The sequence below is a fragment of the Anopheles stephensi genome, chromosome 2, assembly GCF_013141755.1.
Source record: "Anopheles stephensi strain Indian chromosome 2, UCI_ANSTEP_V1.0, whole genome shotgun sequence".
In the NCBI taxonomy this organism is placed as follows: domain Eukaryota; kingdom Metazoa; phylum Arthropoda; class Insecta; order Diptera; family Culicidae; genus Anopheles; species Anopheles stephensi.
In genome coordinates this window covers 79,999,163-80,024,741 of record NC_050202.1, presented here as the reverse complement: position 1 = coordinate 80,024,741, position 25,579 = coordinate 79,999,163, and the positions used below count along the sequence as shown (strand labels likewise).

At 46.3% G+C, this 25,579-nt stretch overlaps 2 protein-coding genes across 27 annotated transcripts in view; one reads left to right on the top strand and one right to left on the bottom strand.

Annotated features, from left to right (window-relative positions):
• Positions 1-25,579, bottom strand: part of LOC118505489 — a 49,451-nt gene that overhangs the window by 7,172 nt on the left and 16,700 nt on the right. For all 5 annotated transcript variants that reach the window (XM_036041340.1, XM_036041342.1, XM_036041338.1 and 2 more), the window contains exons 4-5: positions 20,199-20,287; positions 20,060-20,120 (exon numbers count right to left, since the gene is read on the bottom strand). In XM_036041340.1, coding sequence (XP_035897233.1) covers positions 20,060-20,120; positions 20,199-20,287 — 150 coding nt within the window. The remainder of the gene's footprint in view (positions 1-20,059; positions 20,121-20,198; positions 20,288-25,579) is intronic.
• LOC118505486 (RNA-binding protein Musashi homolog 2) overlaps positions 1-25,579 on the top strand; it is an 83,483-nt gene that overhangs the window by 46,627 nt on the left and 11,277 nt on the right. For 19 of the 22 annotated variants that reach the window (XM_036041315.1, XM_036041312.1, XM_036041314.1 and 16 more), the window contains 4 exons: positions 20,462-20,593; positions 20,858-21,308; positions 21,392-22,071; positions 22,172-22,480. In XM_036041315.1, the coding sequence (XP_035897208.1) occupies positions 20,462-20,593; positions 20,858-21,308; positions 21,392-22,071; positions 22,172-22,480 (1,572 nt within the window). Of the gene's footprint in view, positions 1-20,461; positions 20,594-20,857; positions 21,309-21,391; positions 22,072-22,171; positions 25,098-25,579 lie in introns of those variants that run through there. The other 3 variants (XM_036041326.1, XM_036041336.1, XM_036041335.1) reach the window with 1 other exon arrangement.

Genomic DNA, 25,579 nt, shown 5'->3' with positions numbered 1-25,579 from the left:
AAGCGGAGAATAGCGCGGCATGAGGGGGTAATGCTCGAAAAGGATAGAAGCAGGCGGACAAGGAATGTGGGAGGTTAAAAATCGATAAAGTTTGATCGATTTCATAACCGGTCGCAATCGTCCGAACTGTCCTCGCGTGTTCCCGAGGAAGTAGTAGCAACAGCATAATTCATGTTGATGGTTTATGCTGGTGGCAGTGTGTTAGTGATACGATACGTCTAGCTCAAAGCTGTTATCGTAGCCGTCATTTATCCATTCCTGCATATGTTGATACTCTGCCCTGAGGGGGGTGTAGAGTATTATCATGGATGTTTTCCTATACAATGTACGGAACAAAGATCCTTGGTACAATAATGAACAGTATTTCTTTTGCTAGCTCAAGTTTCACGATCTCCGGCCATTGGGAAAACTCGTTAGTTTGCTACGTCGAGTGCTGAATGATGAGTTTGGAATTCAATTATAAACATGTCAAACCAAACACTTCCCACAACCCCTCCTTGCAGTTTCCCCCATGTTCAGGGTGGTGAAAAGAACGCCACGTGCATTAATAAACATTTTATAAAATTAGCTTTCAATGAGGTGGGTGGTGGTACGGCGTACGGGGCGCAACATTTTTAGCCAATTTTCACTTATCTTTATGACAACAGGCCGCCTCCACCACGGAAGGTATGGAAAAGTTTACCGAGCGTCGATCGGTTCGGGCTGCGCGCGAAAGCATGTCGGTGCAGTTGCACAAAACGGACGCGGGTTAGGTTGCATGGTGCCGTTTCGCGGAAAATGCCTTGCTCGATAAACAATAGTGCAAAGCAGAGGGAAGAAAATGTGAACCTCATTAGAGCGTGCAAGAGAGGAAAAGTCCTTGCGGGTGTCTGTGTGTTGTGATGGAAAAAATCAAAACCTACACGTAATATCAGAAGCAATAATGATAATGCTGAAACTGCAATAAAATGCGCAACTTAACGCGTCTCGGTGTGTGTGTGTGTGTGAGCATTCGTTGGGAAAATGCAACCGAAACATATCCGTTCTGTGTCACCGGTATGGCGGATGATGTCTGCACAAATACCGGGAAAAAAAGCCCCGGTCCCAATCTATTACCGGAGCGGAGTGGAGGAGTTGAATGTTCTGAACTAGATAGCAATGAATGCAAGGCCACAAAAAAATGTGGAAAAGGAATGATAGTTTTCAACACGAAAGCACGTACGGGTTGGAAATGCTCTGCGTGTGTGTGTGCTCGCGTTCCGTAAATGTTTAATTTCCAGTCCTCCCCGTCCTGCTCCTTGGAACTATTGGAACCATTTTTCCAAAGCGTTTGTACGGCGACGCTGTAGAACCGTGTGCTTTCGTGTTGGTGGACGATTTTTTCCCGAAAGCAAACAAAATAGCAAATTTCCTCTCCCGAGTTGGTACATTTTTCTTTGCTGTGTTTTCGGTTCCAGCTGTCATTAACGAGACCACACGCTTATCGGTAGAAAGAAATGAGGCCAGTTAGATTGGAAAGTTTATAAATGTTTGATGATTTCTCGTTACCCGCAAGAAAAGTAAACCCGCAACTGTTTTACCGTATCGTTTTGCATGTTCAGTATGTTGTAAATTATCGCAAACAGTAAGTAACACAAGAAGATCTTTTGTATAAATTTTACTGGACACGTCCCCTATATACAGCTTTATCTCGTTAACAAAGCGCCTAAAGTTATGTAAATCCCTTGTCAAAATTATCGGATTATAGCAAGCTTTATGGCACCTTTTATTCGTAAAATGAATATGGCACAAAACGTGTACCATCATCGATGAACCAATTTCTACCTCATTTCGGGAGCCCGGTAACAAAAAGGGTCAACCGTGGTCTTAACCGCCTGGCCTGGAAAAGTATAAAATGTGACGTTGGATTTCGTTCGCAACAAATTGTTACGTCCCAAGCACGAGAATCTTGTCGGGGAGGCGGAAGGCTAGAGCTGTAAAGGTCTTAATTTGCGGTTTCGAGAACTCTACCGCACCTATCTCTCACCTACTGCGTTCTTAATCCGTCTTAGTTTAGTGCACGCTGCCTGTGTATGTCCTTTTTGGTGGACTTGGGACGGGAGATGGGAGACGCGACAGAGATTGTGATGAGACCACATGCCAGGTACAGAGACAGGGCACAAAAGGTACCGCCCGTCGTCAGCTGTGGTTTAGAACTGTCACGGCGGCTCTGTCTTTGCGCTGGGGCATGCGGATAGCGTGTAGATAAAGTACTAGATTATTTGCATTTGCGTAGGCAGCAACCTGTTGTAGAGTTTGTTGATGGGTTGGCATCTTTTTTCCCCCCCATATTGCTCCCCGAACGATAGTATGCTCTGATAGAGTCGTACGAGACCAGCAAAATACTAGCCGTAAAAAAGGAAAGATCCCTAGCAAGAGAATGTGTTTTGCACACAGTGTCACAAACGCAATCAGAAGCACCAAACACACACACACACGCATGTAATTTTTTTCGGAGAAGAAATGAGATCCGTGGTCGACTGGTGCGGCGGGTCGCGAAAGAGAAGCCTTCCGAGTGATTTTTCCGCACGAACGACTCTGAAGGCTGCATTCAAGCTTAATGTCTTTCATTTTTTCTCTGTGAACTGTGTGTATGTATGCTTCTGGGTTGATGTGCGAGTGTGTGTGTGTGTGCATACAGGAAAAGGAAAAAGGTTTCCACAGCACCACTGCGTACACACCCCTGCCTGTCGAAGGATTAAGAAGGATGCTTGGGTACAAGAAGCACATACAAGGTACCGTGTATCCACGCAGCGTTGAAAGTAAAGATCCTTTCAATGTCCGGTCCTATCTTGGTTGGAATAGATAAAAAGCCGGCCAAGGAGAGACGCACAGCGGAGGGATCGTACGGGGAGGGATTTTAATTTTTTACTCACGTCCGACCGGATAGACGCACGTAGCAGAGCATCCGATGCGCACGAACACAACGGTCGGCAAAGTAATGGAAGGATTAATGTAAACCTCATCCAAACGCGCTGAATCCAGCCACACAGTCACACGGCGCTTCAAAGTCTCCCCGTCGTATATCGTTGCTGATGAATGCTTTTCAGTTTGGAAAAGCCTGTTGAAAGCACATCCAGACGACCACCACCCGGCGGTCCCCGCTGTATAAGCTCACAACAATCGAGACCCAATTAGGAAAGACATTTCCACCATGCCACGACGAACTGTTGCTTCAAACGATTATTTCGACACGCGCTGTGTTTGCAAAGTTTTGTTTTTGCATACTTCAGTGATCTCTCTCTCTCTCTCTCTCTCTCTCTCTCTCTCTCTCTCTGTTGAATCCTTTTTACAAGGAGACGGATGAACAAAAAAAAAAACACACAAACCAACCGGATTCCAAACCAAGACGTGTTTAGCGAAGTTTGCAGAAATACTTTCAGAAATATGCTGACTAATCTACGCTTTTCTTCGCCTTATCTCGCTTACAATACTGCTTCCCTTTTCGGTGAAGGGTTTTTTATGTGTGTTCCCCCCCCCCCCCCCCCCCCGGCTAACCAAACGAGTGCTTGGGTTCCCAAACGAGTCAAAGCCAGCAGCATAAAACTCACCCGTCCCAAATGGGTAAGAAATCATGAAAGGATGGATGGATTCGTTTATAGTCACTCCCGATTTAGCGGCCCACCAGTGTAAAGCATCACGCGGCTCGAAGAGTTGACTGGTACTGGTGGGCTGATCGCTATTAATGAAAGCTTACACAATTCTCCTTTTTATGATGAACACGCGTGAGAAACGTATATTTTCGTGTAGGCGTCGTGCGTAATCATATTTTTGCCCGAGAGGAGATCCCCCTTCGACTGCGCCTGCCTCCTTTGGCGAGGTGTAAAATGAACCAGACGCGGACGGATAGCAGTATGAATAATTAAAGAGGATGAAAATTAAACGGACTTAAATTGTGGCGCACTCGAGAGCGAGATGTACTGCCGTACGGATCTGTTTTTTTGCTCCCCTACCGTTTCAAGGCTTGATCAGGAGGAGAAGGAAAAAGTAAGAACAACACAGAGGACGACGGCATCATGTTTCCCCATTCGCAGGTGCAATGTCCCCAGGTGGTTGCGTTAATTGGAGAAGTGGGAGATAAATTGATCCCACAGTGGTATCAGTTTGTTTTTACAACTTATAACTTAATCCTCGCCGTAGTTCGATGAAATCTGAAAATCAAATTATGAGCGATGGTAGAATCGTGCGGCAGTGCGAGAAGCGGATGAATGGGAAATCCCGCAGTGGAGAGAAATTCGGAAAACAGGCAAAAAGGTTCGTCCCCTAGATAGGCAGGAACGCAGTGGGTTGTGTTGAATTAAAATTATTTCACATTACTTTTGATCTATCGTTTTGATGAACCTCTATCTGTGTGATGATTTTCTCTTGCTCAGCGGGCGAGTATTGTGCGTGCGATGCATCACTTGAATGTTGTAAATCACATATTGAATTCGAAATCACATATGCTGTGTAATTGAAAGATTGGTGCATTATTATTGCGCATTGCTTTTCATTACAGCAACATGATCGTAAGCTTTGTTCGGAAATTCAATGCCGATGTTACTTTTATTCTACGTAATTGCCTTCACTCAGGCGTTTATGATGAAATTAATGTATTTTTTCCAAATTTTCGCCTACTATTTCACAACAATTCTTCATGGTGTGTTTTTAGAAATGTTTTTGAAATCATCTATTGCCCTGTGATAGCCAAAAGGTTTAATAATGTGCAAAAATTGCATACTTTCAGGCGGTGAGCATTTAAAATACAATCAACCGAAATTGTATGCTCGCCAGCTTGTATTGTTTTTTAAGCCTAATGTTTGCCCAAACCATTTTGAGGTAAATGTTGTACGGTAAAACAGGCTACAGGATGGAAAAATTCTTTCGCCCGTGTACGGTCGGGAAAGGTCTCTCACCACACGCACAGCTGAAACAAATCAATGGAAGCAAATCACGCTACACTTTCACTTACATTTGAACATTAGAGCGTATTAATGAGCGGGAACTAGTCGCCGCGTGTGTAACGTTCCCCGCCACACGTTCGCTTTTGTATCCTTGCGGTCGCGCCGATTGCGTGTACTTGATGGAGCGAATCGTGGAGGGAAAACCACATCCCCCGTTTTCCAACGGACTCCCAGGGTTCGTTCCCTTCATCGCTGGTGCTTGTGGAAGATTGTCGAAGCATTGCTTAACATCGTCCCAGGAGAATGGGAGCCTTGTTCGGGCAAGTTCCCTCCCGTTGTAATCGTTTCGTTTTGGAGTTCTCCATTCTTCTTTCCCCTGTGTCGATTTTGTTTGTGTACCTGCTCCACTACACTCCCCCCCCTCCATCTCCAGTGATTTTCCGGTGGTGTTCTACTACATTACGGTCCTTACACTTTTTCCCGCTGGATTCCCACGATGGAAAACCACCGAAGTGTGGTCACGAAAAGCTAATCTACCCCCATACCCGCGCCTGCCACTCGTCATTCACGGCCTTCATCGTTGGTCGTTGCCGTCGGTCGAATGTCGGTCGCATGCAAAGGCCAACCATCCGGTGCCCGTAACGTAACGGCTGCCAGTGCCGTGGCGAGGGACACTCTCGTGCCACCATTCCCATGGGCACGTAGTTTCAATTCAAGATCAATTTGTTTATGTTTATGTGGTGGCTGCTCCTTTCCCGCTGCGCACTCGGGACTCACACCACACCAGTCATCACAGTCCTCCGTCATTATGCTCGTGCCAATGGCAGGAAGAGCGTCGTAATATGTGCGTGTCGTGCAAAATCGTAAAATGGACCAAGGAAGTAGACCGCGCAGAGGGTAGAGAGCGTTGGACATAGTGGACGGGCACCCGGGCACTGAGACGTGGTCAATGTTGTGTTTATCCAGCTGATCCTGGTGTTGCACAAGTCGTTGAACCGTGTTTCGTAAGCCGTTCTGACTAAGACGTAGCGGAGAAACTATGTTATGCGAGACGTGAAATGTGATGTGTGAATAAGCATATTCACCTCCCGTGCAAACCAACAACGGTATAATAACAATTTTCTGACATGTGCCAATTGCATAAATTCAGGCGTTAGAAAAAAATTCCGCTTAAGGTAAACGCAAGTCGAATTCGTTTACTAGCTCTTCGAAAACGACTGAAATACAATCCCAAAAACCAATCAAAAAATTTTCCACGCTTAGCGTACACATTCCTCTAGAGAAGGACGAGGAGAGACAGTCCTGCGTCGCATCCCTCATCGTTGGCAGCACTGGGGGGAATTAACTGGAACGATTACAAGTTGAGTTGTTTCATTTTATTGTCTTATCACTCCCATCGCATCAAATCATGTGACGCAACTCCGTGTGAAATGAACGTTCGCTGGGTTTTTTTTATTCGTTCCCTTGAGGCGTCAGACGATGGTAACTTCATCAAATCGTGTTTTATTTTTTATTCCCTGCGTACTTTAGGTGTGCTGGTTTTTGTTTTTAGGCAGCAGCAAAAAACGAATAAACGATTGGGACATTAAAGTCCTTAGCCTCACGCAATCCTAGTCCTCCCCGTGGGCAGAGAGTGAGAGACCAGAATGTTTACGCAAAGTGTACAATTAAGATAGCAACAAATAGATTTCTTCTGTTCGTCCAGATTAGGACACGAAGACAAGCGGGCATATTTAAAAAAGGATTTCCCTGTCAAAAGTTTGGTTGCCTCAATTTACCGTTTATTATGCTTTCTACAAATATGCAAATTAATTCTCCTCCGCCTATTGGGGAATGGTCTATCTATATACGGGGTGCGCTTCCATACTGTTTTTTATGGTTGGTCTGTGCGCGCATATAGTCGACACTTTTACATCGTTTTTCAGTTGTATGTAGCGAACTTACAAGGCACATTTGCGCGATTTGCCCACGGGAAAAGTTAAAGTTTTCGGGCAGCGAAAGGAACGAGCTGCAAGAATACGCTCCGAGTGCCGCGCGACAGCTGAGTCTACTACTTCGAACATCTTTCCGGTTTGGCGAAAGAAGCGCGGGAAGAAAAGGACAACTCCGAAACCCGTCAAACTTTCGAACCAATACCAAGCGTCCGGGTAAATGCGGGAGCACCGAGTCGGTGGGATTGGTGGTAGTGGCGGCGGTGAGTGACAATTTTTCCCTCAAGGATATTTTTCTTCCGACGGTTCTTTTCTTCGGTTGGGCCGTGTACGAAGAACGCCGTGGGCATGGAAAAGTTCCCGACGTGCCGTTGGAGGAAGAGATGGGGCTTCGGACGGGCTTGGAAAGTGACAATAAAATTCCCTTCGCTCCCACGACATCCACCCCGCAGATGCATCACCCACACACACACACACGTATGGTGAGGGAAAAACGGCTTACAAAGAAATGTCTCCGGCCAAGGCAAGAAGCAATAGGTCTTTCAGTCGCGTGTGTTGTGCCATTGGCTTTCTTTATCGGAGCGTCCAACCATTCATTGTGCCTTGCGTAACTAGCAGGTTTCAAACCATATAAAGGTTCCTTTACGTAAAACCGTGAACCAACAGCGAGGAGCAGATAAGGCACAGAAAGGTTTCCCAAGCATTACAAGCCAACAAACGTTAGGAACGCGTAAACGGGCGGGGCGGCATGCCTGCAAAAGAATGCCAGTTTCCGTACCACCGAGGCCTGAGCAAAACGAGCGTCAAAGAATTGGTGTGCGAAATGTGCGAACAGAGTTGATGGAAAATCGGCTTTGCTCGTGCTTCCTAGTATACGTGCACGTTCGGGTAGCCGTGGGAGCAGTTTTGAAGGATGTTAACGGATGTCGGCGATGTGTAGGTGTACGGGTGATACGATGCCTTATGGAAATGGGAGGAATAAAAGGGGAGGCAGCATCTTCCACTTCCCTTGCACACACCATCAATGCCCACTGAAGATGCACTTGATTTGACGCATTTTTGTTACTTCCAGTACTTTAAGCTGTTCAAGCAAAACACGCTCACTGCTCGCCGTCAACAAAATTGCACAGCAAAGATAGATAACTCTTTTGTGTGGCGTCAAAACCATCAAGGACCACCGTACAAGAAGGGACGACAAAAAAGGGCAAGCTTCATTAGTCAGTGTCGTCGGAGGAGGGTTACCGTCTTTGTTGCTTGATTTTGCAAAGATTTATCAACGCCATTGTAAGTGAAATCCGTCTGCACCGACTGATCTGCCAGTGGACGGTGGAGAAAGATTAACGATTCCACGTAGAATCATAATCGCTTCCATATCAACGCGCTCTCGGTGATTTCATTGCTTATCCTTTTCGACACACACACACTGTTTCACTTCATTTTCCATACTGCTTAGTAAGGAGTCGACGCTTCTTTTCATGGAAGCAGCTTAGTTAGAAATTATAGAAAATCGTTTCGTGCGTTACGGGCTTATACGCTGCTAGCAGATTGACTTTCACTCTTCGCACGAATCGTACAGGGAGCAATCTAGCCAAAGCAACTGCTGGTGCGAGACCGAGCCATGTTTATTTGTTGTTACAGACACTTTCCATCTCACGTTCCCACACTTCAGAACAACGCATTCTAAGTAGCGGCATTGTGTGTGTGGGTGTGTGTGGGAGGAGAAATGTTGCGTTGATGGTGGAATTTTTAATATCATAAATCAGATGATATGCTGAGATGAACCTTGGGCCAGAACGACATTATCCTCTTATAACCTCTCTCTCTCTCTCTGTTTTACTCGGTCTCTCCATGACGCTCGCTCGGCTTTGTGAAGCAAAGTTTCTCAAACACAGGGGCTCTATCATTTTTGCATTCACCACCACCACCACCACCACTAGCCAGTCACCACAGCCTGCAATGCCAACAAAGTCACAGCTTTGCCATAGAATAAAAACGATCATAAACATAAGCTTATGTTGTTCGGTGTTTGCTCGTAATGTGAAATAATGCTTACATCCTTCACCCGCGTGCAATAAGGTAGGCAGGCACTAATGCTTTACGGTTTTGTTTATCTCGCCAAAGTGTTTCAGGAAGGCGAATCGTTAACCCATGGAGGCGCCTGGTGGAAAAATGTCACCCTTTATACATGCTTAGCATTTTTGCTCGCTCTCTCTCTCTCTCTGTCTTTCACACCAATCTAGCATTAGTGACTGAAAGATAATCATGAGGGGAGCCGAGTTTTTTCCTTCATTCATAAAAGAAGGTTATCTTCGAGAGATTTTCGAAGATAAAGAATACACTTTTTTGCAGAAAAGTTATCCCGACAAAAAAAAAAGAAAACTTTTATTGGAATCCTTCTTCACGAAACAGGTCTTAAATTTGCACATTGTAAGCCCGGTTTTAATTTAATCCTTGTGCCGAGTGTTTTAATTGTATTTTGTAACAATTAAATTCTTGCTGGCGAGCTTCTAACACTAAAAATACATCACCTACATGTACGCGTGGGGAAATGTACGCAAAAAAGCTTCCGGGCGGGCTTAAAGTACCTTTTTTTTGGGGTACGCATTTTTTTCGTTGTTAATTAAAAGTGGAGATTGCAATGCGAGAGATAGAGACCGAGAGTTTGTGTGTGTGTGGGAAGAGTGATGAAAAGGGCGGTGAAATGTTATTACATCCTTAGTACCTGTAGCGAACGAAAGACGTATTCGCCAGGAAGTAATTAAATACCAAACTCGGCTTAATTATGAGAAAAACTTTAATACACATTTCAAAAATCGTTGGCTCTTGTGTATTCGAGCACGAAACAAACTTTTTGTAAACTATTAATATTTACTGAGAAACTACTTTAAGAACGATTTATAGCAAAGAAAATTTCGTTCGCTCACTTTCATACGATTGTGTCCTGCCCGGCGCAAGGATTCGCTAACATCATTAATTAATGAACCGGTCCGGGGGAAAAAGAGTGTTCGGCACAAAAGTTGATGACGCTTGACAGTTGCCAGACGCGGGCGCGGACCTGGCGTGGAGTGGATTGTCAACCCTTGTCAGTGTAACAGGAAGTAGCAGCGAAAACTTATTTTACGATAAACCCAATACCATGAAATGGATAAAATGAAACCGTTGTTTGTGATGGTTTTCCATTAAAATGGACGAGAATTTATCGAGAATGGCGTCCGCCCGTTTGGCAACGGTAAAAGCGACGGTACCGAGAAGTTGATCGAAACATACTTAGCTCAGCATTGCTATTCCCCTCTTGCTGGATCCTGTCTCTCTCTCTCTCTCTGTATGTGAGTGCGTGTATGTGTAAGTTTGTTTGTGTATCAATCGCTAACATAATTGCATAATCCTGTTTATCGATCAAGCGATGAATAAATACTTTGATTATCCTTCCCCACCAGGCGGATTAGAACGGGCTTTTTTGTTGCTGTTGCGTGAAGTATAAACTCCCAGAGCAAACAGTCGGGCGGTGAGGAATGATTTGTTTTATGGATGGCGCTGGCTGGCGAATAAAGAAGCATAAATAATCGTCCACACCGTGCCCGGCCCATTCCTGTCCATTGACTCGTCGATCAGAGAGCCATCGGGGTGGTGATGGCAACTTTTCGACAGGATACAATTATGCTGACACACAAATGTTTGTAAATCTTCGGCGCTGGGTGCGCGATTCTTGGAACGTTGGTTTTTATCCAGCCCAAGAGCTTAAAAGCGGTTTTGGTCAATGTTTTTCTTACCGTGGGCTAGGTGTGCGGTACTTTCCCGGGCAATATGGACAAAACGAGAGAGACACCACCGGAAAGTATCATGCAACCGATACAGGATGGACCATGAGGAAACCCTGCTAAGATGTTGACGAATTAGAAGCCGTTCATCATCTTCAACCGGATAAGGATGATGGTGATGATGATGACGCGAGGGATTGTGGAGCCTTCGGGTCGTCCGGTGCGTTGGTTTATCGCCAGCTTGGTTGGGAGCCGTGCTAGGACACGCGCACCGGGATGTTTGGTCGCCTTTATCGCTCGGCTAATCCGTCTTCCTGTTTGAGGATGCTCTTCACCTCGGCTTCATAATCATGATGAAGGTGATCATGGTGGTGATGGTCAGCAGGCTAAGGCTTTGGAAGTGAAAGAGCAGCAGCAACCCGGAGCAAAATCACCGAGTGTCTGCCCTTCCATCCTGGCTACACCCGTACGAATGTCTGGCACAGCTCACAACCAGTCTGCCAACGAGGGTGGAAAAGCGGAGGAAGCGGAGTGTCGTTGCCGAAGAGTGCTTCCGATTTCGGCCCGAGCTCTCACCCCCTTAGGGAGAAGGAAAAGGGAAAGCGTTTTCACCTTCACTTGCTCTGCTCGGTTCGAGGATAAGCGGAGTGAGATGCTGTTTCACCAGGAATATCAACCAGAAACGGAAACAGGATATGGCGGCGTCAGAGCAGCCCGAGTCTTATCTATTTTGCTTCAGCTGAAATGATGAGCTCAAAAAAACGAGCTTTGCACCACCAACACTCACTCGACAGTTTTTGTGTTGCTTCTGTGAGTGTCCCTGTCTCGCTCCCTCTTACTCACACGCCGGTATGTTGTTGAATCCTTACGGAAAAGCTTGGTGGAAGCATTGTCATTAATGTGGAAATGCTAGTTTTCGTATTTTTTTCCCCTTCTTGGTGTGCAATCACGAGATGGATACGGAAAAGCTTGACAGGACTCTGCTTTTTCTGCCCGTTCCACCTCTGATTCTGGCCATATCCTTGGCGTGCGTTTTTGTGCCTCCCTCGCAGTGTGATCGATAACAAAAGAAGGGGCTCGGGCTGGCCAGGGTGTGAGTGTGGTGGGTGCAATGAAATGATATAGCACCGGTGTGTCCTTCCGCTAACCGCTTCTTTTTTTTTTTTTGGAAGGGCTAGAAAAAAGCAATACACACCGTAGAAAGGACGAAACAAATATGGCTACTCCGCGTTCCATACTTTTCCTTGGTATAGTAGTTTTTGGTGCTCTATTCTAGTGCTTCAAAACGTACACTGGGCAAAATGGTGGTTAGTACGCAAAAAGGAGGAAAAAACACACTCACACACACACACACCTACTATTTGTGGGAGTTGGAGCAGGGAAAAGGAAACGTCGCTTGCGAATGTTCCGATTGTGTGCCGCGTTTTCTCAATTGCCAATGTTTTATTATTTATTCCTGTTGTGGGCGTTTTTTTTTCTATTCCGGCGTTATTCACCACCACCGGCTAATACTGCCCGTATAAATCCGGGTCGGTTGGTGTGTCAGGTTGTGTGAGTTTGAGGTTAGCCAAACAATTTTACTGCTGCTACCCCACGTGGTCAGCCATTCGGTGGGAGGGAGAGAGCAGGCGAGTTGGGTGAAGCGAATAAAGGTGAAACGCATGAAGAAGGGCGTGTGGTGGGAAAACCCGCAGAAGAAGAAATATGTTAAGCTTTTTATTTTCTACCTCCACCAGTCGCGCCCGTGACCGGACGGTAAAACAATACGGAACAGAGTGCGGTGGGTGGGTGGGTTAGTAGTTGACAAGAGGTGGGCAATAAATTCTCATCAAATTTCACATAGCTTTTCGCGCTTGCAGAAGAAAAAAAAAACGAATGCACGCTTTTCCTTCCCTTGTACGGATTTTTGTTTTGCTTTTAGTCCTATTGCTGCTGCTACCCATAGAAGAGGCAAAGTGGATCAGAACCTAATGAAAAGATGGAACACATGGTATGGCAGGGTGGGCAAGAAAGGCTTCGGGCGCTTGTGGAAACGGGGAGATCGAATGGATTATTTATGTCATGTTGATGCTGGTCACACACGAAAAGTTTTGGCTGGTCCCTTTTATTCTTTCCCACTGTCTTCTGTGCGATCCACAAGGAATATGAGTGAACCTTGGAACCGAACTACACAGGTCAACAGTATACTCCCGCCGTACGAGGGTGTTTAGTACGGCAATTAAAAGCGGCAATCCATATCTAGATTAGTAGGATACGCTTTTCGCATTTTTATAAGGACACATGCTTCAAATTGAAGAAGATCCTTAGCCGTTTCTAGTAGTCCTCCCCCCTCTTGAGGTTGTTTCGGTTTCGTTTCCTACCGCTGTTTGTAGCTTCATTGCCGAATATTGTATCGATCAAACGGCTTTGCGGCTCGACGTGCTCTAAATAGTTTGATTTATTTGTTTGTTTGATTTGACTATTCCGTGCCGCGCCATCGCCACCGAGCCGCACACACACACATAAAGCTTGTGTACGCCGTCGTGTCGGGTTTTATTTTGGTGCCCCGTCGTAAACGAGCCGACAGAGCATGATGTGGATGCCCCGGGATGGCATGCAAATTCGCAACCGAGATATTTAATTTGTTGTTCCAAGGCAAACCCCACAACCTGCAGCACGTTTTGATACTTTCTATCATCGCGGTCTGTCAAATGTGGAGCGGAGCTCGTGTGCTGTTATGCAAGACCCGAAGCCCTACCCAGCGAGAGGCGTGCATGATTTTCGCTGCAACTTTGCAACAATGCCCACGCTTACCCGGAGTCGTCTGCGCGGGAATGGAAAAATATCCCAAAACAATATCCTCTGCTGTGTACTTTTAAAAGCGCCCTCTATTGGCATCTATTGGAAGCAAACTGAAAGTTTCCGACATGATTGAAGCGACCCCTGGTGGTGAGTGTTGCGAAGCAGTAAACTTCAAAGGACGAATATCCTTTATCATGGACACAAACCGAACGTTCGAAAAGCGTTCGACCTTTTCACTGTAGCGCATGCTAGGTGGTGAAAAAGGAAAGCATTTTTCCTAGTGACGTTGACCGTTTCGCGTACCCAGCCATTTGTGTGTGTATGTTTTCCGTGGTCAACGTTCCTTTCCATTTCTTTTCGAAACAACAGCTAATGAACATACAGCCATCCCCAGTACGCTAGTGCGCATGCTTCTTCCAATAACTGATGAGAAGTAATCAGCGTTAGTTTATTCGTTCGTTTATTCCACGCTATATAAACGTTTCCCGAAAAACCATTCCCATTTTCTCCCCCGCTAACCAACACAACCTCCCGCGACCCCGTCCACCGGTCCGTGGTGGCCGATGCTAAAAATAAAAATCTATTATATCGCGCACATCCTGTGGGCACCGGGCGGTACGCTCATGTACCGGCAGTCGCAAATGCTTCCGATGACACTCGGTCCCAACCGGTAAGAACGATTCCCGGAATCCAGGGCTTTATTCGCCCTGGCCCTCGATGATGATGAATGGGTGGTCCGGAAGGTGAAATTTGTCTGCTGGTTTCGCTTTTGGGGAATAATACTTGGCGAAATGCAACCCAGCAGTGCCGGCGCCCGGTGTGCATTAAATGAATCCCGCTTGCACGGCCGTCTGCAGTGCAGGGGGATGATGATGATGATGGCGACGGGGGCAACAATGGCAGTGAGGTCGGTTTTATCTTTTTCGCATGGGACTTGGTGTGCCGATGGGTCGAGCAGGGAGTTGCGTGCGCGATGGAACTCGTATTTTTGTTTGTATGCGCATCGGCGGGCCCAGGTCACCGTGTTGGAGGGATGGCCCTAATGGAAACGACAAGTCCTTTGATGTTTCGTTGTGTGCGTGCGCGTGTGTGTGTGTGTGCATGTCCGTAGGCTTTAATATTCAATTAAAGGGCCACGCTCTCCCTTACGTCGGCCGACGGGCCTGCATCTCTCGTCGGTACGAAGTTTGTTGAAGTCGGAGGCAGTCGAGGGGCATGCTAAATGCTGCCAGAGGCATTCTAGATCCGAGGAAACTCGGGATGATTGTTTTTCATCAGCATCCTGCTGATTATTCAGCAAAGGGAAACAATAGCTTCCTTCTGTGCGAATGAGCCTGCGAATAAGCGCAAGAACTTTTCGGCATAAAACGCCTCTCGAAGAAAGATTAGAGCGAGCCTAAACCCTGGCTGCTGTTTTTGGTGAGCGTTTTGGGGTGATGTGTTTGGAACGGCGAAAACTCCGCGAAGCTTGCTCGCTCGCGGAAGAAATCAATAACTTTACTACCGCTGCTTCTGTGACGGGGTTTTGTCGTGCCAAACGTTACGCACACTCGAAAAGATATGATATTTTGCAGCGCTTGGGTGGATTGTACGCGAGAAAAGGATATTCTGGGACCGTGTGCTTGTATATGTGAGGGAGGTACAGTTTAAAGTCCTTCGTAAAAGCGTTCCGTAGAATGTCATTGAAATGTCAAAGTTATTAATCTCAAAGTCAGCATCAGAATTCCTCAACGCTGTATCGACCATTAGCGAAACGAACGAGTCAAAAAAAGCGTCTGACACATCCTTTTTTAACCCAGAACACACCAGTGTCTCACATATTCGTTTCCAACTTCTACCGACATTAGCACAAAAGCACACGACATCGACTAACGCACCCCGGTGGTGGTGGTGTGTGGCGAGTATCGTTCCGTATCCGGGTCTCCGGATATAGTAAGAATAGATCGATAATCGCGAGGGTTGTCGAGTGCCGCTCAACCACACGCAGTCCATTGTGTGCCATTGGTGGTTGCATGGGTGGCTGCACGCCATATTCCACTGCATCATGTTCTGCCCTGCTTGCAGGGTATATTTCCAGCAACTGAGTAGAATCTCGAACGGACGTCAATTCCGGTGAAGTTGTGCCTCCTTCACACGAGGACGAGATACCCTTTTTTCCCTCTGACGACGTGATGGGATGATGGGATACATCTATGCTAAATGAAACCCGTTGGAGGGAGAGCAAACGGAACAGCGAATGAGAGTGTGTATGTGGTTCCCTGTGGGTGAGAGTGAAACACTGCGATAGAGTGCCTGTTTCGCCGCCATCTTGAATAATAGGGTTGGTCTCTACGAGCAGTTTTTGGATTTGGTTTCTTCTTTTTCGGTGTCCATACACACCGCCCTGGGTGACATCGTTGTGCTTTTCGGGGGGGTAACCGCTCTGTCATTTGCCCCCCGAATGGTGGAGCCTGATGTCGTTAATCCACAGTGGCACACAAGGGCCCGGGCTTATCTGCATGTCGATCGGGGACTCTACTTTGGCATGTTAGAAGCGCCTAATCCAATTAGAGAGTCGCCCCAAAGCCGCAATCGCCTATACACTACGGTAAGGACGGACAGAACCCGAACACGAGCGATTCTGTTGTAGTGGATGTTTTCTGTCAGGCTTGTGGCTTGTGATTGGAGTGTCCTCACATGGGCATAAACACGCGCACACATTCACGCATATACACGAGCACACATTGGTTGAGCAGAGGTAAGAAGAGACCCGCCGCCGTAATCCGTGTACGGTCTCTCGGTCAATCTTGGTGGCCGAGAGTGGCGATGACGAAATACTCTCGTTCCTGGGGCGATCCCAAGCCGAATAGAAAATTCACAATCGGATGTATCGTGGATGAGAATTGGATGAATGGATGAAAGCTCTAGCGTCGGTGGAAATGTCCCGAAACAACAGTAAACTAGGCAAAAAGTACTGCTGTGACAGGACAATATCATCGACGGCTAGAGGACGTTGCTACAAAACCCGTCCAAAGATCTCCCGAAACTTCTTCCTGAGCGACGCAACTGAAGCACTGAAGATCCTGCACATGACGACCGCACAACGTTTCATTGCGAGCACCTTCGCTTCGAGATGAACCGCGGACGCGAATTCCGAATATCAAATTTGCACTAGCCCACCCCCAGCCCTTCGCCCACCACTTATTGCTGCCCCACGTCACTTATGTACTCCTGTTTTACCGACAAAAAAAAAAGGAAGGAAAATGGCGTTTCGCGTATAGATCTCCTTCGTCCAGCACGGCATTAGCGGACAACGCTTGTGAGTCGCACCTTTTTGGCACTGTGTTTCGACTACTTCTTGGCAAATGGAATTGTCCTGTGATGCTTTCCGACGAAAAAACGCGAGCACACGCCTCCCTCGCCTTTCTCACACAACCACACACATGCACACACACACTTGGAGCAGTGGGACTGGCGTGAAGAAAAAGCTCACTTAACTGCGTACTTCCCATAGTGCACTGTGCAAAGAGAGTGTGTCTCGAGGATCTCGCCACCAACATAGTATAACGGTGGGTGTGTTTGCCACGCGACATTCCCCGGAATCCGGCGACGGTATGAAACGCGCGCACCACTGGCAAGTGTGCGCCTGGTTACGGTAGTAGTAGTACGTTTGCTGGGTACAACCGTTCAATTGTGTGCGGAACACGGTTGCGATGCTTTTGCGCTACCTTGCACCTTACCGACGGCAACTTAACCCCCTCCGGTTCTTGTATCCTTGCGAGGGCGATTTGCTAGGATACGAGCGAATGAGACGCAGAAATAGGCAGAAAGAGGGACAGGAAAAGCAAGGATATATTGATACACTGGGTGAATTTGATAAGATACACATGTTCACCAGAACGAGTCGCTTTTTTTATCCAAGTTTTGCAAATAAATTCCAAATGTGTTAACTAAATGCACAACTATATTGCGATGATCGAGATAGACACTACACGCGGCTCCTGCTCAATGTCTCACATAATTCTGCAAGAAATCAGCCAACAAATGAAGTTATGGACCACACGGAGAATTGTTGAAGAAAAATGGCCTCTTCAGGAAATGCTCCTTCTTTGGCTACTTTGGCAGTAGGTAGCAAATGATTGAGGTGTCCGTTTTTTACAGAAGGATGTAAGAAGATTCCTTTAGGAGAAGAGATCCGCCACCAAATATATCCGCACTGGTCGAGCCAATCCTAACGACTAAAGGGATGGCTACTTCCCTTTATCCGGTACCGGAGTTCCCCGGTGGTGTCATGACAACACCAGCCACACGGGCTTGGTGCACACATACACGCAACCAGCAGTCACAGCGCGCACACGCACGCGCCCATTCCTTTCCAGGACCCATTGGGCAAAGTTCTATACACGCGCGCGCGCGCGTGTGTGTGATGTTGTATGTGGGTCATGTTGTTGTGTGAGTGTTAACACGCGCACCCAAGAGAGGGTGGACTCGTCCAGTAAAAAAAGGGAAAAACTTGTACACTTTCGTCTCCAGGATAATATCCTTCGGGATGCTTTCTGCAATTCACTTACACTAAGTTCTCTGCTTAAAAGCATTTGAAACGATCTGTACTGTGGTAGCATCGGGTTAGTCGTTTTGTTACGTCCTTACTTTCACGTAGACACACACAACTGTAGAAGTGGAAAATTCCTACAAAGCATAAAAAGCACTCAGTGACAAGTGCCATGTCCCGGCATATCGGCAACTGCCTGAGAATGTCTGTTCAGAACGGGGGGTGATTGTGTGTACGTGTGCTTACAATCATCCATACACATACATACACAGAAGTCACGCACACTAGTGCTAGAACCGTACAGCAAAAGTTCTCTCCCCGGACATGCGCAGATCCCGGTGTCAAGTTGGCAGGTTCCTACAGGGATTGAAAAAAAACCCACAAATGAATAAACTAACTGGCTCTCATTTTTGAAGGTATCCGCTCACACTTTCCACGGAATGTGTGTTGGTGCATGTTCCAATCGATGACGTCAAAAAAGGTACTAGCCCGAGGACGCTAGTCACCCTATTTTCCAATGCTTGAATCCCGGTTCTTCCCAGTTCCGTCCCATTCCTACTCGCTTGTCCCGATACGTCCTAGTAAGGATCATCGCACATACAGCGGGTGCAGTGAATTTTATAATCGCAACTGGCAAAATCTCTCCCAAGCAAGAGCTCCGGATATGATGGGTCTTTATGCAGGGACAAGAAAGGGAGAGTTTTTTTCCCTGCCCGAAATAGGGGGCTTAGATGAGAAAGGATGAAAATCAATAGCGTTTCATCGTGGAGAGTTTATGCGTTTGCTGGTACATTGGGCTATTGTTAGCAGTGTAGCCGAATAATCATTAATCCAAATTCGAAACGTTGATCCATGGAATCCGACAATAGGAAAAAATTGTAGACAAACCTGCCATTTGCTGGGAGTAATTCTGCGCCCCCGAAACGCATACATATCGGTCACCAAACGGACGAAAACCGACCTGCTTTCGTTCCGGTTATCCGGATATCAGGTTTTACGTAGAGTATGGGTGTTGCGGATTCTAGGTCGTTCCGGACTTCCGCTCTCGCGCCCGTCCGGTCTCACGCAAGGAGGACTCGCCTCACGCATACACTTACAAACGGGTGGGCATGAACAATAACTGCTATTTGCGAGCACACAGGCACAGCACACACGAACGAATGTGCCCATGTACCACACTCTCTTAAATAATCGCGAGGGTTCGAGTTCAACGCCCTATTTCGGAAGCTCTTCGTAAAGAATTTACCTCTCTCCCTTCATGTCCTGATTCAGGTTTCGCTTGCAGAGAAAGCATGCTGTACCGAGCGTGTTTCGAGGTGAACATGTTTCAACCGAAAGAATTATGTTTCCCAGCCTTGCAATAGATTTAACCCAGCAGAAGGAGAAAAAGAGAGCAAAACGACTTGCTTCACGCGAGTGCAGGGTTTGTTGTGTGCGTTAGTAACCCCGATTCTTCCGATTGTAACCTGTTGTTTTCCGTCGAGTCAATGTTCGGGACCGGACTAGGGAAAAAGGGGGTTTATGGTTTCGAACCTGGCCACGGTATGTCTGCCAGGAGCGAGCGAGATTCATTCCCACCTGTCATGTGACTACTGCCAACTAAGACGAGGGCTTGACGGCTTAATTCATGCGGGTCGGACAAGAATGGCATTGAGCGAGTGTGCAGTGGAAGACCTTAGGATTTTCCCTTCACTGGGTGAATACCTCAATCAAGAAGGAGTAACCAGACACACACACAATCTAGGGCTTGGCCTAGTGTGTTGGTCAATGATGCAGATTATTAAGTGTGTGTTGCCCTGCCCCAGTTGTTACTTAACACGCAACCTATTAAACCCCTTGTCAGAAGCGAGGTCAAAAGGAAAGCTGGATTTGTTACACTTTAGATGAACTGAAGTCGTCCATTTACATAAATTGGGGAGTTTCTAAGAATTTGTTTGTTTTTCATTCTCTTACTAAAGCCATAGTGAACATTAAACGCTTTTAGCCTTTGATTGATGATAAACTTCCAAATGGAAATGAAAGGTAATAAAATGCAACACAATCCCCATGACTGACGTCACGTGACAATGATGCCACAGATAAATTAAAATATTCAAATAATTCCCAGAACAACAGTATAAACCGGAGCGCTTATAAATACAGATTGTCTTCACTTACCTTCTTCTTTTGCGGATGCATCGCGTCCATGGTATCGAACGGGAATACTTTTTTGTTCAAGCTATTGGTTCAAAGAAACACAAAAAAATGATGCTAAGCTGTAGAGCCGATTAGCCTTCTTAATGAAAAACATATTTACCTCACATCCGTACGGGTGCCACTCGAGTAAAGTATGAAGCCGGTGCATCCTACAACAGCCGTTGTCATGATGAGCACCAACGGTATAACCTATAATCGAAACAAAAAACAAGACAATTAGACATGGTAGGAAAACTTAGAATAAATTATAAAATCGTGGGTGTGAAAATTAGAATGGGCGACAGACATGTTGACTTTAGTAATAAATTTAACAAATGTTCACTGGAGTTAATTTTTCTCGCATGTTTTCTGTTTTCATTGCAGTGCCGGAACGCTAGACCCGAATGGACTTCTGGACACACACGAGCTTCACACTACGCTGGTGCCCCTGAAACCTACTCTGCTCACTACTCAGGCAGCCGCCGTAGCAGCTAGCCAACAGCAACAAATCAAGCGGTAAGTGAAGATGTTTTATTTTCTCATCTAGTTCACATTGTACCGAGGATGTACCCTTTGACAATTGGTCTGATAGTTGCCATAGCAGCCAATACATCAGATGCTTCACTTGAAACTGATCATAGTAGCCGTTGCCAACAAAATCGGTAGCATTTTAAAGCAATCGAAGTCAGTCCACAGAAGATTTGAGTACCACACAATGCACCTATCGTCGAACGTGTATTTTACGAAAATGGTGTTCCTTTCTTCCAACTGTGTTTACAGAGAACAGTCGCAAACATCACAGCAGCAGCCGCAGGTACTATCACCGCAGCAGCAACCACAGCCGAACGCAGCCCAGCAGCAACAGATCCAACAACAGATCCAGCAGCAACAGGTACAGGCACAGGTTCAGCAACAGCAGCAGCAGCAACAAGCGCAACAGCAAGCCCAGCAGCAGGCACAGCAACAGGCTCAGCAGCAACAGCAGCAGGTGCAAGTGCAACAGCAGCAGCAGGTGAATGGAGCCAGCGCCAACGGTTGCCCCAAGGGAGGTAACGCCAGCAATGGCAGCTCATCCGGTCGCTCGACACCGAACAATGGTAGCGATCCGGCACCGGGGAAACTGTTTGTCGGTGGGTTGAGCTGGCAAACGTCGTCCGAGAAGCTGAGCGAGTACTTCGGTATGTTCGGCACGGTTACGGATGTGCTCATCATGAAGGATCCAGTCACGCAGGTAGGCGACGGTGAAGAATGCTCTTGATCCAATGCGATGTTATACTGACCATGCGCGGTGTTCTACCTTATTTCCATTTGCAGCGAAGCCGTGGATTCGGTTTCATCACATTCCAGGAACCGAACAGTGTTGACAAGGTGCTGCAGGTACCGATCCACACGCTCGACGGTAAGAAGATTGATCCGAAGCACGCCACACCCAAGAACCGCCCCAAGACGCAATCGAACAAAACGAAGAAGATTTTCGTCGGCGGCGTAAGCCAGGACACGTCCGCCGAGGAGGTGAAGGCATACTTCAGCCAGTTCGGCAAGGTGGAGGAAACGGTGATGCTGATGGACCAGCAGACGAAACGTCACCGTGGGTTCGGTTTCGTCACGTTCGAGAACGAGGATGTGGTCGATCGTGTGTGCGAAATTCATTTCCACACCATCAAGAACAAGAAGGTAGAGTGCAAGAAGGCACAGCCGAAGGAAGCGGTTGCACCGACCGCACAGCAGCTACTCCAGAAGCGCATCATACTGGGCAACTTGGGCGTACCGATGGCAGCTGCCGCGCCGAATTCGGCCGCCGCCGCCGCACGGCTGGTTGGGGCGGCCCAGGCCGGTGGCAACCCGGGACTGGTGAATCCGCTCGCCACCAATCAGCTGATGGTGCAGGCGCAGGCTCAAGCTGCACAGGCTGCTGCCGCAGCCGCCGCCATGCAAGTACAAAACGGTTTCGGCAAAGTCTTCACTACATATCCACCGACACTGCATAGCTTTAGGTAAGGATCATTGGGAGCATTGGCTAAATCAGCCGCTTATTATTATCGTGTTTATCGTGTGGCTGTACTACATGTGTGCCAACTATTTGTGTCTTTACAGATACTCGCCATACTCCATTCCATCGGCAGCCGCCGCCGCCGCGAATGCCGCGGCTGTGAACCCTCTGTCGGGTGTTGCCGCTAACCAGGCCGCCCAAGGCCAGCCACAGCAGGTACCACACCCGACGTCTGTGGCCGGAGCAACGGTGGCTACGCAAGCTGCTCCACAGCAGACGAGTCAACAGGCTGCCGCCGCCGCACAGATGGCTGCCGCCGGGCTGACGAACCCTTACCAGGGATACAGCCTAGCCAATGTCGATATGTCGAGCTTCCAGGGCGTCGACTGGGGCTCGCTGTACGGCATGGGAATGTATGTATAAATTTCATCTCTCCCCACAACCGCGCGCTCTTTCTCTCTGCCTCTTCGTTTCACTTACTCCTCACCATCCCTGCGCTCCTAAAACCCGATTCATCATCCATCACAATACACACTGCTCTGTTCCCAACCTCTACCCATCGTTTATTTACCCGCTGAGATTATAACCTTAGAATCAATCGCTAATAGGCAGTACTGTCAGGGGAGATAATGCAGGACTGTCAAATCGACGTACACTCACTGAGTATAACTAAGCGTACCAGGTAGAGAAGGCTTGAGTGAAACTTTTCGAACGAAAAGAATATATCATTTAAAATGCAATAATAACTCCCGGAAGGTAACATCACCTCTGTAATGCTCTTTCGAATGAAAGAGAACAAAATTGGATATACATGCAGACGTACGAAGCGCATGTAATGTAAGGGTGGGATCAGGGATCGAGAATCGTATCGAGTGCGTATGTTTTAAGCTCATCGCGCTCACCTGTGTCGGGCGTCTAACCAGACAAGCATCTGTTGCAACACCTACACCAGAGGGCGGAGCGATGACAGACAGACAGAGCGCGTTCAGCTCATTTAGCTCCGTGTCCCTGCAAATGACTGCGCGCAGCATAGGTGACACGATTCAAAATGGGTAACGTAATGGTTCGTACCGAAGCAGGAAGATTTTAAGCAAAAGTGCCAGAAAACGTGTGGTGGAATCGAAGGGAAAAGTAACAAAGGCTAAAACTTATCAGCAACAAAAAATGCATGTATGGATGGAAAACAAACAGCACGCCCCGAACCTGCATAAACCCATTCATAGAAATTGAAATAAACAATAGCATTAAATAGTATAAATATGTAATATATGCATCATAACAGGTGAACGGCAGCGATGTCAACGGCAGTAGAACAGTTCAAAACCCGTAGCTGGATGTGTGTGTGTGCGTGTGTATGTGTGTTGGACGTTTTGGAATTAATCGTCGCTTTAGTTTTCGGTTCGGTTCGGTTTTAGAAGATGCTTTTAACTACCTAAATAAAAGGCTCAGCTCTCATGGAAAAATCTTATCGTCATACAACAGTATCACCTAGCGGCTAATTAGTGAGCGAAGCAGCGGCAGATTCGTTTTTGACATTGATAAATTACGTTTTCGTTAATCCGTACAACGATCTTTTTTTACGAGTAGATTTTAATTGAAATCATTATGTAGTAGAAGTAATTTTAGCTTTATTTAGCGTACATATGAATTTCGTCTAAGAGAAGATCTACTTAGACTTGCTCGCTTTAACTACTCACACTGTATCGTTTTAAAACACCATCTGAGGCACATTGTCGTGTTTAGCAGTTTTAAAATTATTTTTAATTCGTACAACATAAGATTGGCCCTCCTGCTTGTCAACTGGTTTTACAGTACGGTGATTCGTTTCGTTCACACACAAAAGCATTGTGTGTGTGTGTGTGTGTTAAAAAGCAGTTGTAACATAGTGCTGCTTCTTACATTCCAAAACATTCTTTGAATGTGTTCGCATTTCTTTCTTATTATGTACATTTAACAACTTGATGGCAAACAAGGTTATGACAAGGAAAAACCCTTCCTTATAAGACATTATTTTAATTTCATTGTCATTAGTGAGTTAGACAGTACGAAGGACGGGCTGATTCATCGTATTCTATCCATCAATTTAAAAGTAAGAATGAGTTACTGTGCATCGTACATTTAAATGCCTTTCTCCATGAACCGCTTACTGTGTGCGCATACTTAGTGCGTTTGTCGATTGTACAAAAGAAGCAGAAGGCGTTTTTATTTTTAGACATTGTTTTGCAAACCAGTCAAGTGTACGGGAGGCGTCGGGGCTGGTTTCTAACAGAGCACCTAATATTTGCATCCTTTACATATTGGCCTGATTGTAACATTTGCATTTCGATACCGCGCTGCTATCCAATACCACACACTTTACTGTAGCGGTTAAAAATTGCAACCCATTGCGCCACAAACACACACCACACAACATATAAACGGAAACGTAAGCGGAAGAAAACGCTGTGCGCGGTAAATACTAGCTTGTAAGGCGTCGTTACTTGTGAATGAATTTGACACGCGCGCTCCATTCTTTAGTATTATAGTTTTAATCCACATTGGTTGTTAGTTCGTAACGTTCTCATCATAATGTTAAAGCGCATTTTGATTTCTTTCACACCTAACTATATATAATAATCTCTCTCCATATCATCTACTATTTATTAGTACTTGGTTTTAGTAAACCCGTATAATACGCTTTAGTGTGTTTCGTTAGTGTATGATACCGCCCGGGAGGGTTGAATGGGAGTGAGTGGGTGTTGTGAAGTCCTTTTTCGTTTGCATGTGTGGTTTGTTGCTTCTACCCTTTCCAACCCCCCCACCCAAAAGGGAAAGCCTCTAACCCCGTCTCGCACACATAAGGACACAGGGAAGAACCCGTAATCACGGCATCCACTGGCACTCCCGCTCAAACCCCCGGTAATGGCGGATACATAAATGCCGAATGTACTTATGATTGTAATTGATACATTTTAGTTTCTACTGTATTTTAATTTGCATTTGTAAAGCACGAATGACAAACTAATAAATATAACTATTTTTAAAAACCTACCCACCCCGACACACCTAACCCGAGATTCTTTCTCACTGTCTCTCTCTCTCTCTCTCTCTAATGCTTCTGTTTGTCGTTGATTCGTTGTTCCCGATTGTGTTACTTTTCTTGTGTTGTGTTAACTTTTGTGTTGTTGTCTATTTTGTTTTTGGGTTTTATTTTTCTCTTTCCTTGTCCATGTTCTACTCTCGTGTTTGTTGTAAATTTTTGTGGCTTTTCTCTAATTCGTGTTTGAAATGCAAAACATTGGGTTCTTGGGAGAGCTATTCAACATCATGTTGCCGTTTGATTGTTATGCGGTGTAAAAAAAAATTACCCGATTTTTTGAATATCTTGTCTATTGCTTCTTCTTATACGACCACTTTGGAGATAGCTAATGCAGCAATAGCTTACCCACTTGTTTTTCTCAAACGTAGTTTGCGGCCAGAATATTAAAATACAATAGTTCGGCTAAAGTTACAAAACAAGATGTTAATTTTGG